The 19,476-nt window shown below is 38.9% G+C and overlaps 1 protein-coding gene across 2 annotated transcripts in view; it reads left to right on the top strand.

The window, feature by feature from the left end:
* PCDH9 (protocadherin 9) overlaps window positions 1–19,476 on the top strand; it is a 697,783-nt gene that overhangs the window by 1,107 nt on the left and 677,200 nt on the right. For both annotated transcript variants that reach the window (XM_075088097.1, XM_075088088.1), the window contains exon 2: window positions 926–4,089. In XM_075088097.1, the coding sequence (XP_074944198.1) occupies window positions 1,054–4,089 (3,036 nt within the window). In that variant the 5' untranslated portion in view covers window positions 926–1,053. The remainder of the gene's footprint in view (window positions 1–925; window positions 4,090–19,476) is intronic.

Here is a 19,476-nt window from a genome sequence, read left to right as displayed (position 1 = left end):
TGCAACAGAAGTCTGGCTGTGGCTTTTTTTTTTTTTTTTTTCCACCTGCATTATTAGTCTGCAGTATTTATGTGTGGCAGCTGCTAATAACATCCTGAAGGGAGATCAGTGTCAACGGGGAAAGGCTGCACCTTTTTTCCTCCTCTCGTCATCAGAAAATATATTCCCCCCCCTTCCCCCCCCCCCCCCCCAATCTGTAAACATGCTGGCTGCTCCTAAGTTGCATTTGGCATCTCCAGCCTCCTGATTTATATTGTGTTTAAAAACAAACAAAGTTTAAGGTTATTAAACAGAAGGAGAAGTATCCAACATCTGGAGAGGAAACATTGAGCTTAGAGTGTAAGAAACTGTAAGTCCTGTTATTGTCTCATCAGTTAATAGGGATGTGAAGTAGCTAGTGACGACTGCTGCAGCAGCAGCATGTCCGGGTGGTTATTTCCCAATACGATAGCTATAGAGGGGGTGAAAGGCACAAGGAGCAGAGGGAAATCAGGTTTGCAAGAGCTAAAAAATACGTATGGAAGCAAACAACAAATTACGTTTGGCAGCTGACATAGCAGTTAGAAGCCAGAAGTAGTGCAGGGAGATTTTTTTTTTTTTTTACTTGCACCAAAGCAGTGGGTGGAGGAGGGTAGAGGGGGAATGCACGTTACGGATTACACGGTGTACCAAGAAATTATTCAGAAAGTACGTGTCGAAACTGTAGCTACCCTTAATCTTGCAAATAGTTATTTCTATTCTCGCTCTGTGCAAATGCAGCCAACGGGATATTGGTGCATTTGTCCGGAAGGATTGCTTGTAAAAGGGAGCAGTAGGAAAATGTACTGCTGCAAGTGTGCCTTGCAAAAACAAGTAGTAGTTGGAGACTGTGGATTTGTCGTGCCTAAAAAAACAATAATGGTGTTTTGTGTGGTTGTGTTGACAGTGCTGTCTCCAAATAAGAAATGAGATGTAATGCATCCTGCAGTCCATGCACGCCTCCTCTTGCAAATCGCGCATCATTCCTCTCTGGAAACCTTTAAGTCCTAAAATCTGGGAAAAGAAAACATTATCATGGACCTGAGGGATTTTTACCTGTTGGCCGCTTTGATTGCCTGTTTAATGCTGGATTCTGCTGTAGCTCAAGAACTTATTTACACTATTAGAGAAGAGCTGCCTGAAAACGTACCCATAGGGAACATACCAAAGGACCTGAACATTTCTCACATCAATGCTGCCACGGGGACCAGTGCCAGCCTTGTCTACAGACTGGTGTCTAAAGCAGGGGATGCCCCTCTGGTCAAAGTGTCCAGCACCACCGGGGAAATCTTTACGACATCTAACAGAATAGACAGAGAAAAACTCTGTGCTGGAGCTTCCTATGCAGAAGAAAATGAGTGTTTCTTTGAACTTGAAGTGGTGATTCTCCCCAATGACTTTTTTAGGCTTATCAAAATAAAAATCATTGTAAAGGATACTAATGACAATGCACCTATGTTTCCATCCCCCGTCATCAATATCTCCATCCCAGAAAACACTCTGATCAACAGCCGCTTTCCAATCCCATCAGCAACAGATCCTGACACAGGTTTCAACGGTGTGCAGCACTACGAGTTGTTGAATGGGCAGAGTGTCTTTGGACTGGATATTGTAGAAACTCCAGAAGGAGAGAAATGGCCTCAGCTGATCGTGCAGCAGAACTTGGACAGAGAGCAAAAGGACACCTACGTGATGAAAATCAAAGTGGAGGATGGAGGTACCCCGCAGAGGTCCAGCACAGCCATCCTGCAAGTCACAGTAAGTGATGTCAATGATAACAGGCCAGTGTTTAAAGAGAGTCAAGTAGAGGTTCATATACCAGAGAATGCCCCTGTAGGCACTTCTGTAATTCAGCTTCATGCCACAGATGCAGATATAGGAAGCAATGCAGAAATCAGATATATTTTTGGTGCCCAAGTCACCCCTGCAACCAAAAGATTTTTTGCTTTAAACAACACCACAGGGCTGATTACGGTTCAGAGGTCCTTAGATCGAGAAGAGACTGCTGTTCACAAAGTGACAGTGTTGGCTAGTGATGGTAGCTCTACACCGGCTCGGGCAACTGTTACCATCAATGTCACTGATGTAAACGATAACCCTCCTAACATAGACCTCAGGTACATAATAAGTCCCATCAATGGCACAGTGTACTTATCTGAGAAAGATCCCATCAATACAAAGATTGCCCTAATTACGGTTTCAGATAAGGACACTGATGTGAACGGCAAAGTGATCTGTTTCATTGAGAGAGAGGTCCCCTTCCACTTGAAGGCTGTTTACGACAACCAGTATTTGTTAGAGACCTCTTCCTTGTTGGACTATGAGGGCACCAAAGAATTCAGCTTTAAAATTGTTGCTTCTGATTCTGGCAAGCCCAGTTTGAACCAGACTGCCCTGGTAAGAGTTAAACTGGAGGATGAAAATGACAACCCTCCGATTTTCAGCCAGCCTGTAATTGAGCTGTCAGTTTCTGAAAACAACCGGCGTGGTCTATACTTAACAACTATTAGTGCCACAGATGAAGACAGTGGGAAAAATGCAGACATTGTTTATCAGCTTGGCCCTAATGCCTCCTTTTTCGATCTGGATCGAAAGACAGGAGTTTTGACAGCCTCCAGAGTTTTTGACAGAGAAGAGCAGGAACGTTTCATTTTCACTGTTACAGCCCGAGACAATGGCACCCCTCCTTTGCAGAGTCAAGCAGCTGTAATTGTTACTGTGTTGGATGAAAATGACAACAGTCCCAAATTCACTCATAATCACTTCCAGTTTTTCGTATCGGAGAACTTACCAAAGTATAGCACGGTGGGGGTGATCACGGTGACCGATGCGGATGCCGGGGAGAATAAAGCAGTGACCCTTTCCATCCTGAATGACAATGAAAACTTTGTGCTGGATCCATACTCTGGAGTTATAAAGTCCAATGTTTCTTTTGACCGAGAACAGCAGAGCTCCTACACCTTTGATGTTAAGGCAGTGGATGGAGGGCAACCTCCTCGCTCTTCTACAGCGAAAGTAACCATAAACGTCATGGATGTTAACGACAACAGCCCCGTTGTCATCTACCCGCCTTCTAATACTTCTTTTAAGCTAGTGCCACTCTCAGCAATTCCAGGATCGGTGGTAGCCGAAGTCTTTGCTGTGGATATAGACACCGGAATGAACGCCGAGCTTAAGTACACGATTGTAAGCGGAAATAACAAGGGTTTGTTTCGGATTGATCCGGTGACAGGTAATATCACTCTGGAAGAAAAACCAACTCCTAATGATGTGGGGCTGCATCGCCTAGTTGTCAACATAAGTGATTTGGGTTATCCCAAATCCCTGCATACTCTTGTGCTTGTATTTTTGTATGTAAATGATACTGCTGGAAATGCCTCTTATATTTATGACTTGATACGCAGGACTATGGAAACGCCTCTGGACCGGAACATAGGGGACAGTAGCCAGCCCTACCAAAACGAGGACTATCTCACGATCATGATCGCTATCGTGGCAGGTGCCATGGTTGTCATAGTGGTGATATTTGTCACGGTTCTTGTTCGCTGTCGACATGCATCCAGATTCAAAGCCGCCCAGAGGAGCAAGCAAGGTGCTGAGTGGATGTCTCCTAATCAGGAGAACAAGCAAAACAAGAAAAAGAAAAGGAAGAAAAGGAAATCTCCGAAGAGCTCTCTTTTGAACTTTGTGACCATTGAGGAGTCCAAACCTGATGATGCAGTTCATGAACCTATCAACGGGACAATAAGCCTTCCAGCGGAGCTGGAGGAGCAAAGTATAGGAAGATTTGACTGGGGCACAGCACCACCAACAACCTTTAAGCCTAACAGTCCTGATCTGGCCAAGCATTACAAATCTGCCTCTCCACAGTCTGCTTTTCATCTCAAACCTGACACTCCAGTTTCAATGAAAAAGCACCACGTGATTCAGGAACTCCCGTTGGACAACACCTTTGTTGGTGGTTGTGACACCCTTTCCAAACGCTCTTCCACTAGTTCAGATCACTTCAGTGCCTCAGAGTGCAGTTCCCAAGGAGGCTTCAAGACAAAGGGCCCCTTACACACCAGACAGGTAAACGAGCACTTTTACTGGTCTATAAGTACTGCATACAAGTGCCCGATCAACCAGTATTAAAAGTGCCACTATGTTGTGGGTTTTTTTTTGTTTCAGCCTAATTTAATTTAGTTATATTATGGGGGGAACAAAAAAAAAACACCAACAAAAACAAAAACAAAACTTGTCCCCTTTATCATTTACCTGGGGCTTAACCATGCATTTGCGAAATGTCTCTGATACTTTGGGCTTTGAAGAATACTGATTGTTAAAGGACTGTTATGCATCCATGCATATGCATATACATGTGCATAAACAAAACTGGAAAAAAAACCACTTTTTTTTTTTTCTCCCCAGTATCTGACTGTCCAAATGTAAAAGTTATTGAAGAAGAAACACTGTTCCCTGATATGCCAAATTTCAGTCAGAAAATGTGACTGTTTCAAGATTGAAGTGATATGTACATTCAGTTTCAAATTTTGAAGTGAGTTGGCTTGAGTTTCTTTCCGTAGTTCAAGCTGATTTGGAACCTCGCTGAGTTAGTGTTATTAAAGGGGTTAATTTTTTTCCCTAACAAAGACAGCCGAATTTCCAGGCTACTTCGTCTGTGAAGCACGTGGTTTGTTGGTAGGATATAAGTAAGCCATATGGAAGTCTTCCTCTGTTTTGAGTTCAAAATTATTTTGTTGTAATAGGTTGAAGTTGGTATCGCATAGAGAGTTTGTTGCATTTTTTTTTTTTAAATGGCCAAAGCATACTTTTGAAAGGAGTGCATTCTCTGAATACATCTGAATTATGCAGGGGAAAAAAAAAAAAGTCAGCCCATTGTAAATATTTTCTCATCTTAGTAATGCATAAGTGATCTGTCATAACTCATTTTAAACTGTGAAATACGCCATATGAAGAGGGATTAGGGGGCTGAGAAACTCATATTTCAACCAAATCCAGCATTAGTTTTTCTTAGGTCTAATAATTCCTTGCTAATAAAGATTTAAATGCGGCGCTGTCTAATTTATTTTATCGGTGCTTGTCTTTTGCCACTCAATGAGCGTGTCGGCGCAGCCTGTAGATGGCACTGAGGTACCACGTCGCTTAGGCTGGCCCGGTGCCAGCCCTGCAGTAGCTGGGAAAAGGCTGGGGGGGGTGGGGGGGGTGGAGGGAGGAGAGGATGAAGCTGATGTTACAGCCAAAGAACCTTTTATTTAATGATAGTTGCACCGGAGTGGTCAGTAGTTAGGTTTGCGTGTTGGCGAGGCAGCTTCCTTGGTGCCTTGCTTTCGCTGCGCTGGCTCTGTAGGTGTTAGGAGTCACGCTCGTATTCCTGCCGGTGCTGTACCCTCCAAGTGATGGTGATTTGTCTGAATTTATTAGAGATATGAACCTCAGAGAATCAAGCGAGACACATTTAGGCTTGTCTTTGCAAAAAGATTTTGACGGTAGCCAAGTTTAGGATAAAGTCGTCCTCCTGCTGTTGCATTAGCCTTATCTGAGACGAATGTGACGTTCCCAGAACTGTGTCTTGACTTTGGGTGTCTGTAAGGTGTCACACTAACAAGATGCTAAGAATAAAACAAGCACTTCTGAGGCAATTCTGCTAAAGTAACTGCTCTAAAACAACTTGTACTTACAACCAGATACTGAAAACGTCGCAGAAGGTTGTCACAAAACTTTAACCTTTCTAAGGACTTTAAAGAAGGGTATACTCCCGGAGCTGTCTTCAGGCTGTTACACAGCACGTATACATACTGTCAGCGTAAGTTAAAAAACAGAGCCAATTAAAAAAAAAAACAAAACAGCCAACTTTATAGAAGAGCTCTGAATAATCTCTGGTTACTCGGCTGAAGTTTTCTCCCCAGTTTTAGTTACAAAACGTAACACCCTGTACCCACACATTCTTTTTCTGTTCTGAGATGTTAATTTAACTTAAATTAGCTTTCCAAACTCTATTAGGAAACTCAGATTTAATCCCCCACAGCATCTAGAGGCAATTAAGACACAAAAAAATTATTTACCTGACAGAATGTATAAGCTCTGCACAGTGAAACTGAATATGGGGGTGGGGGGGTGGAATCACACAATAACTACTGGCGTTATTTTCAGAGTTACCTATGTTCATTACATTAAATATACCGATTTCAGATTAATAATGATATAAATCGTTATAGCTGTATATGGACCTGATTCAAATTCCACTGAAGTCTTATTGAATCCTTTCTGAAGTCAGCAGATACTCATATCACATGATTCGGATCACTCCCTGCAAAAGCTGCAATTTTACATGTAACTGAAAATATAACTCTTCCTTAGGTAGACAGGTATCTAAACCGAGCTAATGTATTTTTATTCTGTGGGGAAGGAGATAGTGTCTTTTTGTTTTCCCAGCGATGAGTGTTATGGGACGTAACCTTTTTATGCCCCCATGTCACTTTTGGCTGGAAGAGTATAGCCAGCAATGGTAGTATTCATTCGCAGCCCTCCTTTTATTCTGTCTGTAACCCCTGAAGTTAGGATGCATTTTAGCTAATATTAACTGGCACAGGAGTTAAATATATTTTCATGGCTCTTTTTTTAGATTTCTGATAAAATATGGCATTTAAGCAAAGTATTCAGACTTAAAAATCTTACTGAAAAGTAGCGTGTGCTAATGCCACAGTATCTGAAAAATATTTTTTAAAATTCCTTTAGGAAGTGATACTTAGTTCTGTGCCACTATACTGTTTTCTTGAGGCTTAACAATTAATTTCTCTGTATCTAATGGTAGAAGTTGTATTAAGTTACTTATATATTCGGCAAGTTTTCTTTATGTGGTTTGCAAAGGGTGCGGGAATTGTGGAGGATGTTAAGACAGGGAAAGAAGAAATATAGGATTAATATATATCTACGAAATACTAGCATCCTCTATTTTTATTTACAGTTTCTTTCAGTCCAAGGTAAATACTCATGCAATGTATCTTGCAGATACATTAATGGAGAGCTGAGCTCGAAGTCCACACTTGGACTTCATTCAAGCAAAATCCCATTACTTTGAATGGGAGCTTGGCCCTAGACATCTGTGAGAACTGGGTCCTAAGTCAAAAAGCTTTTAACATTCAAATATAGATTGTTCAGTACAAATTTCTTAGTATTTTTTCACTGGGCGATTTCTGTGCAATCATCAGTAAATTTAGTGGAAATTCTGTGGTTAAGTCTTCACGTGTCACTTTGAATGGCACAGACTGATGTTTCAGAAGTACCCAGTATAAAAACCAAAGCCTTCTTCAAGTGCCTATCTTGCAGTAAACCTGGTGGATGCTCTGAAAAGAGCATTTTTGAATACTTGAACTTGGGATTGTTCTAAATGCTAATTCACATAATTAGGAGTATGGAAAGGATGTTGCACACCACCAGCTTATACAGCTAAGCTTCCAAAATCAGTGTTATGACTCATAAAGAATACTGAAATCTATGCAGGCTTCTCAATCAGTGTTCTTTTCAGTATTTGATTGAACTTTAAAATGCACTACAAATTAGTAAGTCACTACACCAAACAGCTACATAGAAATACAGTAGAAGACGACATGTTGTATTCTTCTGAGTGAAAGACCTCTTACAAAGAGCAAATAAACAGACAAAAAACTCCTACTCAGTGTCATTAGATTAACAATAGATTAAATAATAAAAGAAATTAGGGCCAATTTACCATGGTTATCCCAGTTTTAAATGATAACAACTTCATTTAAACAGATTTGAAGTACAGCAGTGACAAATAACACAAGTTTAAAAATATGTATCAGTATGGATTATGAGCAAAACCTTCAGTCTTCATTCCTAATCAAATCGCATTTAGGCATGTGCTTAACTTTCATGTAAAGTGGTGGGACTGAAGCAGATCCTGAAAGTCCAAATGACTTCAGATGTTGTCTTTGAGAAAGATGGCCGTAAGCACACTCTAAGCACTTTTCTGAATCAAGATGATAATTTATAACATTTGGAAATGTGCACAGCTCTAGTAGATTCAGAAAAGCTAAGTAAATGATAACACTGTCCTCTTATTTCTGTACTCTAATGGCAGAAATTAAGGATTTGGGGCTTGGCTGACACATTAAGCGCATTCCATACTAAGGTATGTTTTTAATCATATAGATAATAACATAAGCTGTATGGAGCTTGCTTTACTCCTTTTTCAGTCAATGGACTTTTTGCCTGATAAAGGAAAGAGTAGCCAGGCTCCTGCTGATCAATGCACATCACTTAAGCTTTCTGTGGCAAATGTAATTGATGTTTTCTTACTCTGGAGTGTTTAAATTTGTAACTTTAGGCTTTATGTAAGAGAAAAGAAACACTGAAAACAATAATGACTCTTAATTTGATATGCTGAGAGTGGCAATTTCGAGGTGCATAAATCAATGGAAACCTGCATTGGAACAGCAGTGCAGAGTCTACGTCACCTGCAAATATTAAAATTCTGTAACCATAGTACTCCATAATTCTGTGCGTGGTATTATTTTTAGTGGCCTTGTTTTACCGCTTAGTATAAAAAAAATAAAATTCCATTATTTCTTTTTAAGTGCTTAATTTGTTTTATGTGTTAGCATGGATATTAGTCTTGGGTGAGGACTAGTCACCTGGAAAAACGTCTGCATGTAAAATTCAATTGTTTTTTAGTTCTATATATTTATATATCTATATCAATACTAAAATATTAGAAATGGTTAAAATGTACAGTGTGTTTTTTCTATCCGTGTATAACTGGAAAATAGGTTAACGGATTTTGCTCAACTGTCTAAAGAAATTCATCTTTGAGCTGAGATCAAGCATGGAGAATTTCAGCTGAAAAGAAGAATTTTTCAGAAAGTTAAGAGCATGTGAAAACTGGGGGTTATAATGGAAATCTGAACATAACCCTTAGCTATAATACCATTTTCAATAGTGACAGTAGAAATGCTAAACTAGAGTAGGGAACGTTTTGTGTATACCGATACAGTGAAAGCTTAGCAAGCTTCATTGCTCTTTAAATGTTTCCCATGCAAAAGATTTTTATCAGAATCACTGAGGTCTCATCTGTCCTGAATGTGCAAAGCCAAAGTTTCACAAATGCTAATAAATGTGTGCCACACACTGGAGTGAGAACTGGATCCTGAGAGTTTAATGCTATTGGAATTTTGTGATAATGTTCTTTTGTATATAGGAACAAGGAGGGATCTTTTTAGTTTCCATTTCAGATTTTCACTTCCAAAGAACGTATTCTTCTAGCACAGCAAAACCATATCAGCCACACTTTATTGACAGCAATTTTATTGTAGCTAGAGGCTTACAGTAAGCTGTTTATTGCTGTTCCCTAACTCGGTTGACAGCAATTGGGGAATTAATTTTCTTGCCCCTGATGTGCTTTCTTGGGTATAAACAACAGATGTTAAAGATATGAAAACTGTGACCCATTTACATTCAGCGAGTCTGTATGGGCACAGTCTACCTGTCTGAAGTGCAGGTTTCAAGTCCTAAGTAAGATTGCTTCATCAGTGCTAGGATTCTTATTTTCTCAGTAGAACTGTTCATCTAGACATATTTTATACAAGGACAGATACATAATACCTAATGGACCAATGCTCATATAGGCAAATTCAGTTCAAGAATAGCTGTGTTCAAGTTTCATTTATTTCAGGAGAAGCTGTATCTTCTTACTCTAGCGCTTAATTGCACCAAACATGCAGAATATACCTGACAAAATGGACATACCATGTTCTGAAAGATCTAACAGGAATTACAGGTGATACCTGAATTTTCGGTATCCCTTCTCCCACCAAATGTCATGGTGGTCTGTAAAGTCTATACTCTGAAGTTTCCTCAGTTGCTACTCAAGTACAGCCATCTCACATCCATTCTGTAATATCCATGCCTTTGCTGAAGGAAAAACAGACACACACAAAGTCATAAATTACTTTCTTCTTCCTTTGTTACTGCTTTGACTTTCCAGCTGGTGGTGGAATGCATGTAAAATGATTATCCCAATAGACTGATGTGGGCATTTAATCAGTTAATTTCTGGTTTATGTTCCAGCCAACATTCCATTGGCTGGAAGAAGATTTCCCAGGTTGTAGATAAGAAATGAATGGATGCTATCATATTTTACTGAAGTGTGTAGGGAGGGAGCATCTTCTGTTCATTTCCACTGGTTTCTTTTAGCAGGACATTTGCGCCTTAAGGGGCATCTTACCTAGCTGAGATTTTAAGTGCTTGTCTACACATAAAATGCGTATCATCTTAACTGTTCCTTTGTAATGAAAATATCATATAAAGGAGTTCCTTCTAATATGGTTGCAATAATTTTGTTGTAATGGATTGTGTTCTAGTGAGCTATAAACTCTCTCTGGGAATAGGAATAGCCATTACTGACAGAAGAAACCTTAAATTGGTATTACTGCACTATTACATTGGTCATGCAATTATGAAAACTTCAAATAAATAAATAATCAAATTGTTTTGTATAGCAACATTGTTGTAGCCATACAAAACCACATGTAGATTATTCCTAGGACCTAAGGATTCAGGGAAGCATTGGGGCCACTATAATTTTGCTATTGAATTCATGCTGATCTTACTAAAAAATCTGGTATTTCAAATCTTGGAAAGATTTGGCCTGTGTTCTCAATTTAGTTTTCAGTTGTGGGAGTACCATGAATTATGTGTGATAAAAATCTGATCTGTAGTCATACCGAGGTGTCCAAATGGTACCAGTCTCTAAAGCTACCCATTCTTTGTTTCTTCTTGTTATTTCTTTTGCAGCTAGTGAGCTGCGGGGGAGATTTGTTTTAAAGTCTTGGCATGGGTTGTCCTGCATCTTCTGTTGCACAGAGGGAAAATTGAGTAATTCAGCATTTGTCAGGATTTGTTGGTGTGTAGTCTCTGGTTTCCTATGAGCTGATGTTGTAGTTTTGCCATTTCTTTTGTGAAATGCCACGCTGAATTTTTTGTGCACAAATATTATTACTTGAAAGTTGTTCTGGAATATGCACACTTCTTGCAACAAGAGGAATATTAGGAGCCCTTTCTTAGAGTAACAGTGCAACATTTGAAGCTAAATCCACACTGGGGTAAATCTGCTGATTTACACCATCTGCATCTCTTCCTCATGTTAACTTCTTTATAAAAGAGGTAGGATGATGTTATAATATTTCCAAAATCTAAATGATATGTAAAATTAATTGGGAGTCAAGTGAATTAAAAATCATTTTATTTTGAGCTGAATTTGATAAAATGTGGAGGATCAGCTGTCAGATTTTTCTTCCTTCCTTTGTTTCCTCCCCCAGGTTCACAGAAACAAGATCTAGGGAGCATTTTAAAATAGCAACCTCTCCCCGCTCCAAAAAATTAAATGGGATATTCTCACAGGCTGATAGCTGAAAGAGGATAGCTATTGATATTGATTTGTAAAACACTCAGTAGCCTCAAACTGATATTCATCCATTCTCCCTCATTCCTTCCAGCCAAATTAATTGTTAGATACAACTACTTTTACTTGTAATTTTGCAGGAGATTCTTAGTACCTCCTAGGCTTTCATGTGTTAGTAGTAAGAGAATTCTGTTATTGGTTTTCTTAACTGTTACAAATTGTTAAATATCTGCCTGTACAATATTTTTGATCAAATGAGCTACTTTAGCCAATGCCTTATGTGGTCATACAGCCTTTAAAACACCAAAAAACGTAAGAGGAAGACCGTGTTTCAGTTGTGAATGGTATGTGCCACTGTTATAGCCTCTTGTTGATTGGTAGCTAGGAGTAATCTCTCTTAAATGGCTAAACCTGATAGATCACAGATGCAAATTTCTGTCTCATAATTTGTGCTCCTTCCCAAAACAGAAGGTTATGGAGGCAATTGTGTTTCTGATGTAAAGGCATCTGTAGGATATATATGTTTCTATATATGACCTATATATCGGGTTATTACACGGAGCGTTCACTCAGAATCTGTAACAGAAATAAAGGATTTGCTACTGAACTTCATGGTGGAATACTTCCACCACTGAGGTTTATGCGAGTCTCTATCTTCTACCAGTATCTTTTTGGAATAAAGTTTTGACTAAAGTTTGGTTTTACAGGAAGGGGTCCAGGAGCTCCAGAAAAGGGTGCAGGCTTATGAATTTTTATTTAAGAGAACACCTCCTTCCTGTGTAGAATACGATTGCAGAGCCTGAAAGGGAGTGATATTTAACCCCTGTTTATAGCAGCTTTCCATTCAGTGGGGTAGCTTTTGTGAATCTGTTGTTATGCCAGTCCCTCTCCTTGCAGCATGTAATGAATATATCCGAACGTTAGGGTTGCTTCAGATGCCCAACTTCTGATTGTGGATCTAACCTAATTTCTGTAAATGATGTTCACAAATAGTACAATTTGTATAATTTTCAACAGCATACTTGGCTGGCAGCGCCTGTGCACACAGTACCTGATTTTGCTTCTGTTGACATTATGGTGGGATTCATCTTGTCTAACTGTACGTCAAATCTAATCTGCTTCACTGGGTTCATGATTCACTCCACCCTAAAGAAAACACACTGGTTTAAACCCGTTGTTGAAGCTGATGGATACGGTTGGGTGAGATGTATCCCATACCAGTGAAAAGTACGATCCAGAGCAAAGTATGATCCAGTGCAATCCCTACTCTTCACTTTACCAGTGAAGAGCATGATCCAGTCCAGTTTTCTCACTGAAGTTGAGAGAAGGGTTTTAAGGGTATGTATTTCTTTAAGAAAAGATATTATTTGAATAATGTATATGCGCACAAAAATGTATGCAAAAACGTATAACGTTCACAGTGGCCTTTGCGAAAATCTTCGTTAGATTATAGCTTAAATTCAAAGGCTCCCGAAGCAATAGAAAGACTCTTACTGACTTTTTATTAAATTGTTACCTGGCCATTCATACAGCTATCTATTTTAGGAAGATGGTGCAATGAAACAGCAGTTATTTTGTTTTTGTGCTGTTCTCAGTATTTCTGTTTTTCCTCAGCGCTGCATGTTCCTTGGTACCTTGTTCTGTGAATGTGAAGAGAGAAAAAGGAAGTTTTAAACTTTTGATCTCTACCCTCGGTCATATCTGGCCATTCACATTACAGTGTAAAAATGCTTCTTTTACCTCTCTGGTTTAGGTATGTGACTATAGCCGTATGAATTTTCAGTCACTTGTCAGATTGTTTCACTTTAGCTATTTCAAAAATACAGGTCAAACTATCAGTGAAGTGCTAGTGTTACCAGTAAGAGAATTTGAAATTGCCTTCAGTTTGTGACAACAGTACCCTGAAACATGGCTTGCATTGAAGTCTGTGGCATCCAGAGCAGCAGGAGGTAGACTATTCACCAATAGCAAAGCCCTAGTCATCTCCCATATTTTTAATGACTGCCAGATAAATAAAAAAACAAATTAAATCTGTATCTGTCTAAAGACAGCAAACCTTGTCTGTTGAAATTTAATCTCTCCCCCGTACAGGAGATGGACTTTCCTATTCGAGATTTCATCAGTTTCGTTTCAGAAAGCTGTTACATCTGTCAAACGTTTCAGTTTGAAATGAACGGCTGATTTTTTTTGCCTTTGTATGCTACAAGAGCACCAGGTTGTCAATCAGCAGAAATACAAAATGAGACAAGATAGGTGATCCGCTAGTATGATTGGCATTTTATTTTTATTTTACAACTCTTTTTTCCTTCCTCAAACTGCAATGACTTAAAAACGGTAATGCTTGTCTATACCGTGGAAGCAGATGGAAAACATGGATATAGTGAAGGGAAGCCATCCTTGGTTTGCCCCAATCCTGTTTGTCTTGACTTCTGATGGTCATCCTTTTGAGAGTACTGGTACAGTCCAGGTGGACAATGAAGCTGTAGGTGACTATTGCTATGAATTGTGTGAACATTGATCTTGTGTGAATAAGATGAAAATATGTTGTATGAATGAGATTTAAATACACTTACTTTTGTTTTTCTTTGTTTTTGCTATAAATTCAATACATTGCAACAAACCTCATGCAGTCCGTAATATTTAACTGGGAGACCAGGACCAACTCTGGGTGGGCTGCGTAGGCTTTCAAAGTGCCTGCAGGCCAAGGGGTGGTCCGGAACCTTCAGCAAGTAATTTGAATCTTGTAACATTTTTGGTTTTTTTAATCTGCTTCCCTAATCGCAAATCAGAACTTTTGTTTCTTAATGGGATTTTTCAAATTCTGGAATAAGTAATTGTCAAAATAGTAGGTGCCCTTCAAGAGTTTTAAGAAACTGATTTTAACTGAGTTTTAAGATGCACTTCTGTGGTTGTGTGTTGTGTCTATTGATAGCAACCTTGCTGAACGTCCCTGGATTTCACTGTTACTCAGCTTTGCTCAAATCTAGGCTTTGGCCGCCTTCTGTGCTTTAGCAGTTGATTAAGAAATATTCTAATCCGTCACAGAGTACCAAGAAACTAATGGCTTGTGGAGTATTTTAGTCTTCAAGCTTCCACTATAAATGATATGAAAAATAGTGTCATTTGGCTGATGCTTAAATACATCTCTTTTATGAGATATTGTCACTGTCCTTTCTTCTCTTTTTAATCTCCTCTTTTATTCTCTAAGCACACTGATTTTCATAAACATATGTATGCACATATTAGAAATCTGAGATTTCCCCTCAAATGAATACACATATCACAGCAGAGAAGTGGCACATTTTGTGTATGATCTGTTGTAGCACACCCAGCTCATAACCACATGTTGCTGTAGGTAAGGACTCTTAACAAACAAACTGGCTTCATTAAGATTCAAAGATTTGAAGCATTTTGGAACGTATCTAGACAGAAGCATAATATGGGAAGTAAAACACTTTATAAACTAAATAGATACTTGCTTTGACTTGTTCCAGTAGGTTTAGAAGAATCAAATTAGAATGAATTATAGTTATTAATACAAATCTGAGAAGAAAATCCATTCCTGCCATACGTATCACATATTTTCCCTCTGTAGCTCGGTGGCATGCTACATTTGGATTGTAAAACTGAGCTGAAGGTTTGGCAGAGGAGAAACTAGGGCCTAACTTCATAACCATGGATTTGCAGAGATGTTAGCTGGGACAGCTCCTTCTGGTTATAACTGGAACTGAAGAAGTAAATATATCTGGCCCTAAGTTGCATGTCAAAATCAGAAGTAGTTTAATTTGGACTTTTAAGTTCTAGAATCAGGTATGGGATGAACAGAGATGTCTGGTTTTGCAGTGTTATGCACCTGCATTTTAGTAATGACCAAATCTGATTCACTTGTAACTGATATTATATAGGCATCCTAGATGTGCATTACAGAGGAGTGAAACTAGTTTTGTACGGTCTAATGGCTCGTATGAATCATTTTCCTTCCGAGCAGTTAACATATATATTACAGACATACACAACCAAAATCCTCTATCTTCACCTACAGCTGCTGGAAGACTGTGCAATAGTGGAGTACCAGCTGGCCTGCTGGATTTCACCAGCTATTTTTGTAGCCACCCTGTATCTGTCATAGTTAAAACAAGCAGACAAAATAATTCTTTTATATATGTTTTGCTTGCTTGCTTTTTTTTTTTTTATTAGATTGTTCATACTTTTCTCACAGAGGGCATAATGCATTCACAATTTGTAATAGGTGTGGTATCTCACTGAGACTTATGACAGAAAATTGATTCTGGAAACAACAGCAAAAAATGTAAATCACAAAGCAGAACACTGGAGATTGCAACTCAGTAACTGGATAGTACTTGAATTCAGCAATTTGAAAGGGAGATTCGTATGGGAGATGAAAATATTTATATATCTACATTTCAAAATGGTTAAAAGCTCAGTGTGGATGTCTGGACTTGTAGGAAAACTTAGGCTTTTAATAAGAAAGCTGGCAGTGCTGCTGTGATATACAGAATGTCAGTGATCCTTGAGTCTGCTTGTTTAAAGCAGCATGCTGAGCACTTTTCAGCAGAGCGGTTTCATGCGATGCCTACTAAGGCGCTTTATAGATGGTGCAGATCAGCTCCAGACAAAGTGCTTCTTGTTGCCATTTAAGATTTTTATCTGTCATAAATATGTCACAGAAGTAATTCCCGATTTCAGAACTTTCATTCTTTGGATCAGTGGTGGCAGCATTAAAAACATTCTGCATTCACTATCTCACACTTGGCATTTTTTAACATTTTCGTGTCCTAGTGCTAAATGGAAGCCTAGCTTGTATTCAGTATTGTTCAAGTTCATTTTGGGAAGCCTCTAGCTACTGAAGAGTGTTATATCCTACTGCCTGCTGTCCTCAGTAAAGATAGTTGGGGGTCAGGAGAGTCCTCTGCACTGTGTGCTGCTGCTTGCTACTGCTCATGACATTTGGAGTCTGATAGGGATGCTGTGATAGCACCTTCAATTAAAAGCCATAGGCAACAAGCATAACAAAGAGAAGCCTTAAGACTGCTTAACATTATGCCATTGCCTCAACTAGAATAAAACCAGCATGAGAATAAATTGGCTGTGTTAGCTTAATTGTCATCTTCACCCAAGCACTGCCCATGAGACCTTAGACCTAGAAGAAAACCCTATCTGAAATATTGAGGGGCTTTTTTGGGGATTGCTTGAATTTATCATATTTCTGTTAGAAAACACTAACACAATGCTATTCCAATTTTGAAGCCTTAAGCTTTTGCTGCCTGTTTTGGGTTTTCATTACTTTTACGTGTATACAGTTACACAGATAATGAGAAACCCGCAAAACCTGCATATCACTGCATGTAACATCGCTCTGCAACTATTTACCACCTCATTAGTTTTTTCAATAGCAAAGATAAGTTAGCATTCTGTCATGAAATCTGAACTGCCACCACATCCAGCTGAAGCTTATAAGCCGCAGCATAATAACTGGTGCATTAACTCTTGCACAAGAAGATGCAATCTTGTAAACACAAAAAATTCATATGACAAAAAATTCATATGACTTTATATCTGTGAAGCCAGTTTGTTTGACATTTTCTCCTGTAAATTTTGCTGCTCTTAGAAATCTTTTAAAATACAGAGGGAGAAATTTAGGGTTTGTGTTTTGTCTGCATAACTGAATTGACTGAGATAGACTTGATCTCATCTACATTTGGACTGTGCTGTACACTCATTCCTCTTTAAACATGATGTTCCTTTTTCTCATTTTTGTTAAGGCTTTATCTTCACTGAAAAAAAAAAAGGTGTATTTTACATCAAGATTGCTGTTGTGAGGTATCTGTCTAAATGTAAAATCCTCTGGAGACAAGAAGGAGGTATTTCATACCTTGATGTAGCTGGTCAAGGTCAGCCCTGAACAATGCACCTGGGGTTGATCTCAACTAGCTATGTACAGGTGAAACTACAATACCTTATCATTAACACGGTTTTATACTGCATTACCTACTTCAGTGTAAAATCATGTTATACTATCTTGCAATGTAAAGGTGCCTCTGAGGATATGAATTACATGTGTACTTATTCTAGGTCCTTTTACACTTCTAAAGTGATGCAAAGTGAATCTCTGCCCTACTGCCTGGCAAAACCATGCAATTTGGTCCTGTGGCTGAAATAAAGTCCCTGTTGGTGCTATTAACATCAGTACCCTTAAAACTTCCTGCCAGGCTTGCATTACCATCTGGTATAATTCCAATGTATTTCCACGCCTTCCTCAACGTTGGTGCTACTGTTTTGCAAACTATGCACAATTGCATCAGTGATTGCAGCTGCGTACAATGGTTATAACTCAGTTGTTCCCCCCCGAAGTGGAGTAATATGAAATATCAAAATCAAAATTTAATTTAACACAGGCCATTAAGTCATGATGGTGATAGTACAGATATGCCTGTATTCAGTTTTTACTTCAGCAAAACACAGTGCTTTATAGGAAGCATGATCAGAATAAAACATTTCATCCACTGTCTACTCCATCTTGACAAAAAAGAGTAGGATAGGAGCAAATGCCAGTTCCTTGGCAAGCAAGGTGAGCAGTCCTGTCCACAAGTTGCCTTCTCCAGTTTTTTTGTGCTGTAGTTTGAATCTATTCGCTCCTAAGAATGTACTTCTCAGTCTCCCACCTTTGTTAAAGTGTCTCCTGAAATTGCCCATAGGTTTGGGTTGCTGTTAACCAAAGGATTACCATTCCTTTAAAACCACTTTTAAGATTTGCTGTTTATTTTAGGTAAGTAATCTGGATAAACAGTTGTTTTATACCTCTTAAAATGTTCCTTTACTATTGTCTCATCTCTTCATTTTTGATCTAAACTCAATTACTTTTTTTTTTGTACTTTCTATTTCTGAACTTTCTAGGTAATTTGCTTGCTACATATCCTGCACAGATGCTCCACCCTTCTAAGAACCCTCGCCTTTTCAATATACCTTTTTTTTTTTCCTTCTTCTTCCCCCTCTGTCCCCCCCCAAACCTACCTACAAGACCACATATTCGGTTCACAGTCAGTAGTTACGCAGTGGGAGACATTTCCCATTCACATGTGATACCTGCTGGCTGCTGCTTCCAATTATGCCATATGCTGGAAAGCCAAGCTATTGAAGTATTGGAGTCAGTGTTATAATCAAACTAGTTAAGAAGGTAGCAGTGTGTCTCATAAAGGGTTCTGGACATTGTCTGATTTCTGCCATAAGCAAAATACTGACAAGTCCTGCTTTGTTTTGCTTTTTTTCAGGTGGCAAAAAGCGAGACATACATTCATTATATTGTAAAATCACAACCTTCGAGATCTTGCTGAATCTGCCCTACAGCTATTTATCACATGATTGCAGGGAATGAAAATAACATTTTTCCTTCTACTAGGAATATGTTGCTAACCTTGAGGCAAGATAGTGCATAATTTTATGTGTGCCTAGTCCTGCTGTTATATATAGACTGTTTTGAGATGAATCAGTGTTATCATTTCCCAGAATTTAGCACTAGTGTTTTAGCAGAGCCAAGGAAATTTCATATACTTAGGCTCTTGGCTGCGACAGTGACCAGGGATCCCAAGTCTGAGTCATATTTACACTAATGCCACTTTATAGTCATGGAAAAAGGCCAAGAAAATGCTAATATAATTTACTCCCAAGTTAAGACTTTCTTTGTTGAGGTTAGAGCTACGTGTACATATGTGCCTCTGTGTAAAGGCTATCTGAGCCCAATCCTGATTTCACATCCATTAATTTTATATTTGTGAAATTACACCTGTTTTCACTGATGTTTTTGCTTGTAATCAAGAGCTGAATCTATCTCCTTAGGTCTGTGTGATAATCCCCCTTTCTTTCTCCCACAACCAGGAACCTGCAGGAGACTCAGAGATCCCTAAGACTCTTTTTTTCTTTCGTGCAGCACTATCCTGCTTTTGTGGCTCCTTGAGTAATCTCTGTTTTTTAATATGAAGCATTAATTCACTTTAAATAGCAAGAATTAGGGAAACTGG

The sequence above is a fragment of the Phalacrocorax aristotelis genome, chromosome 1, assembly GCF_949628215.1.
Source record: "Phalacrocorax aristotelis chromosome 1, bGulAri2.1, whole genome shotgun sequence".
NCBI lineage: Eukaryota > Metazoa > Chordata > Aves > Suliformes > Phalacrocoracidae > Phalacrocorax > Phalacrocorax aristotelis.
The sequence above is the reverse complement of the archived record's forward strand: the minus strand, read 5'-3'. Positions and strand labels throughout refer to the sequence as shown.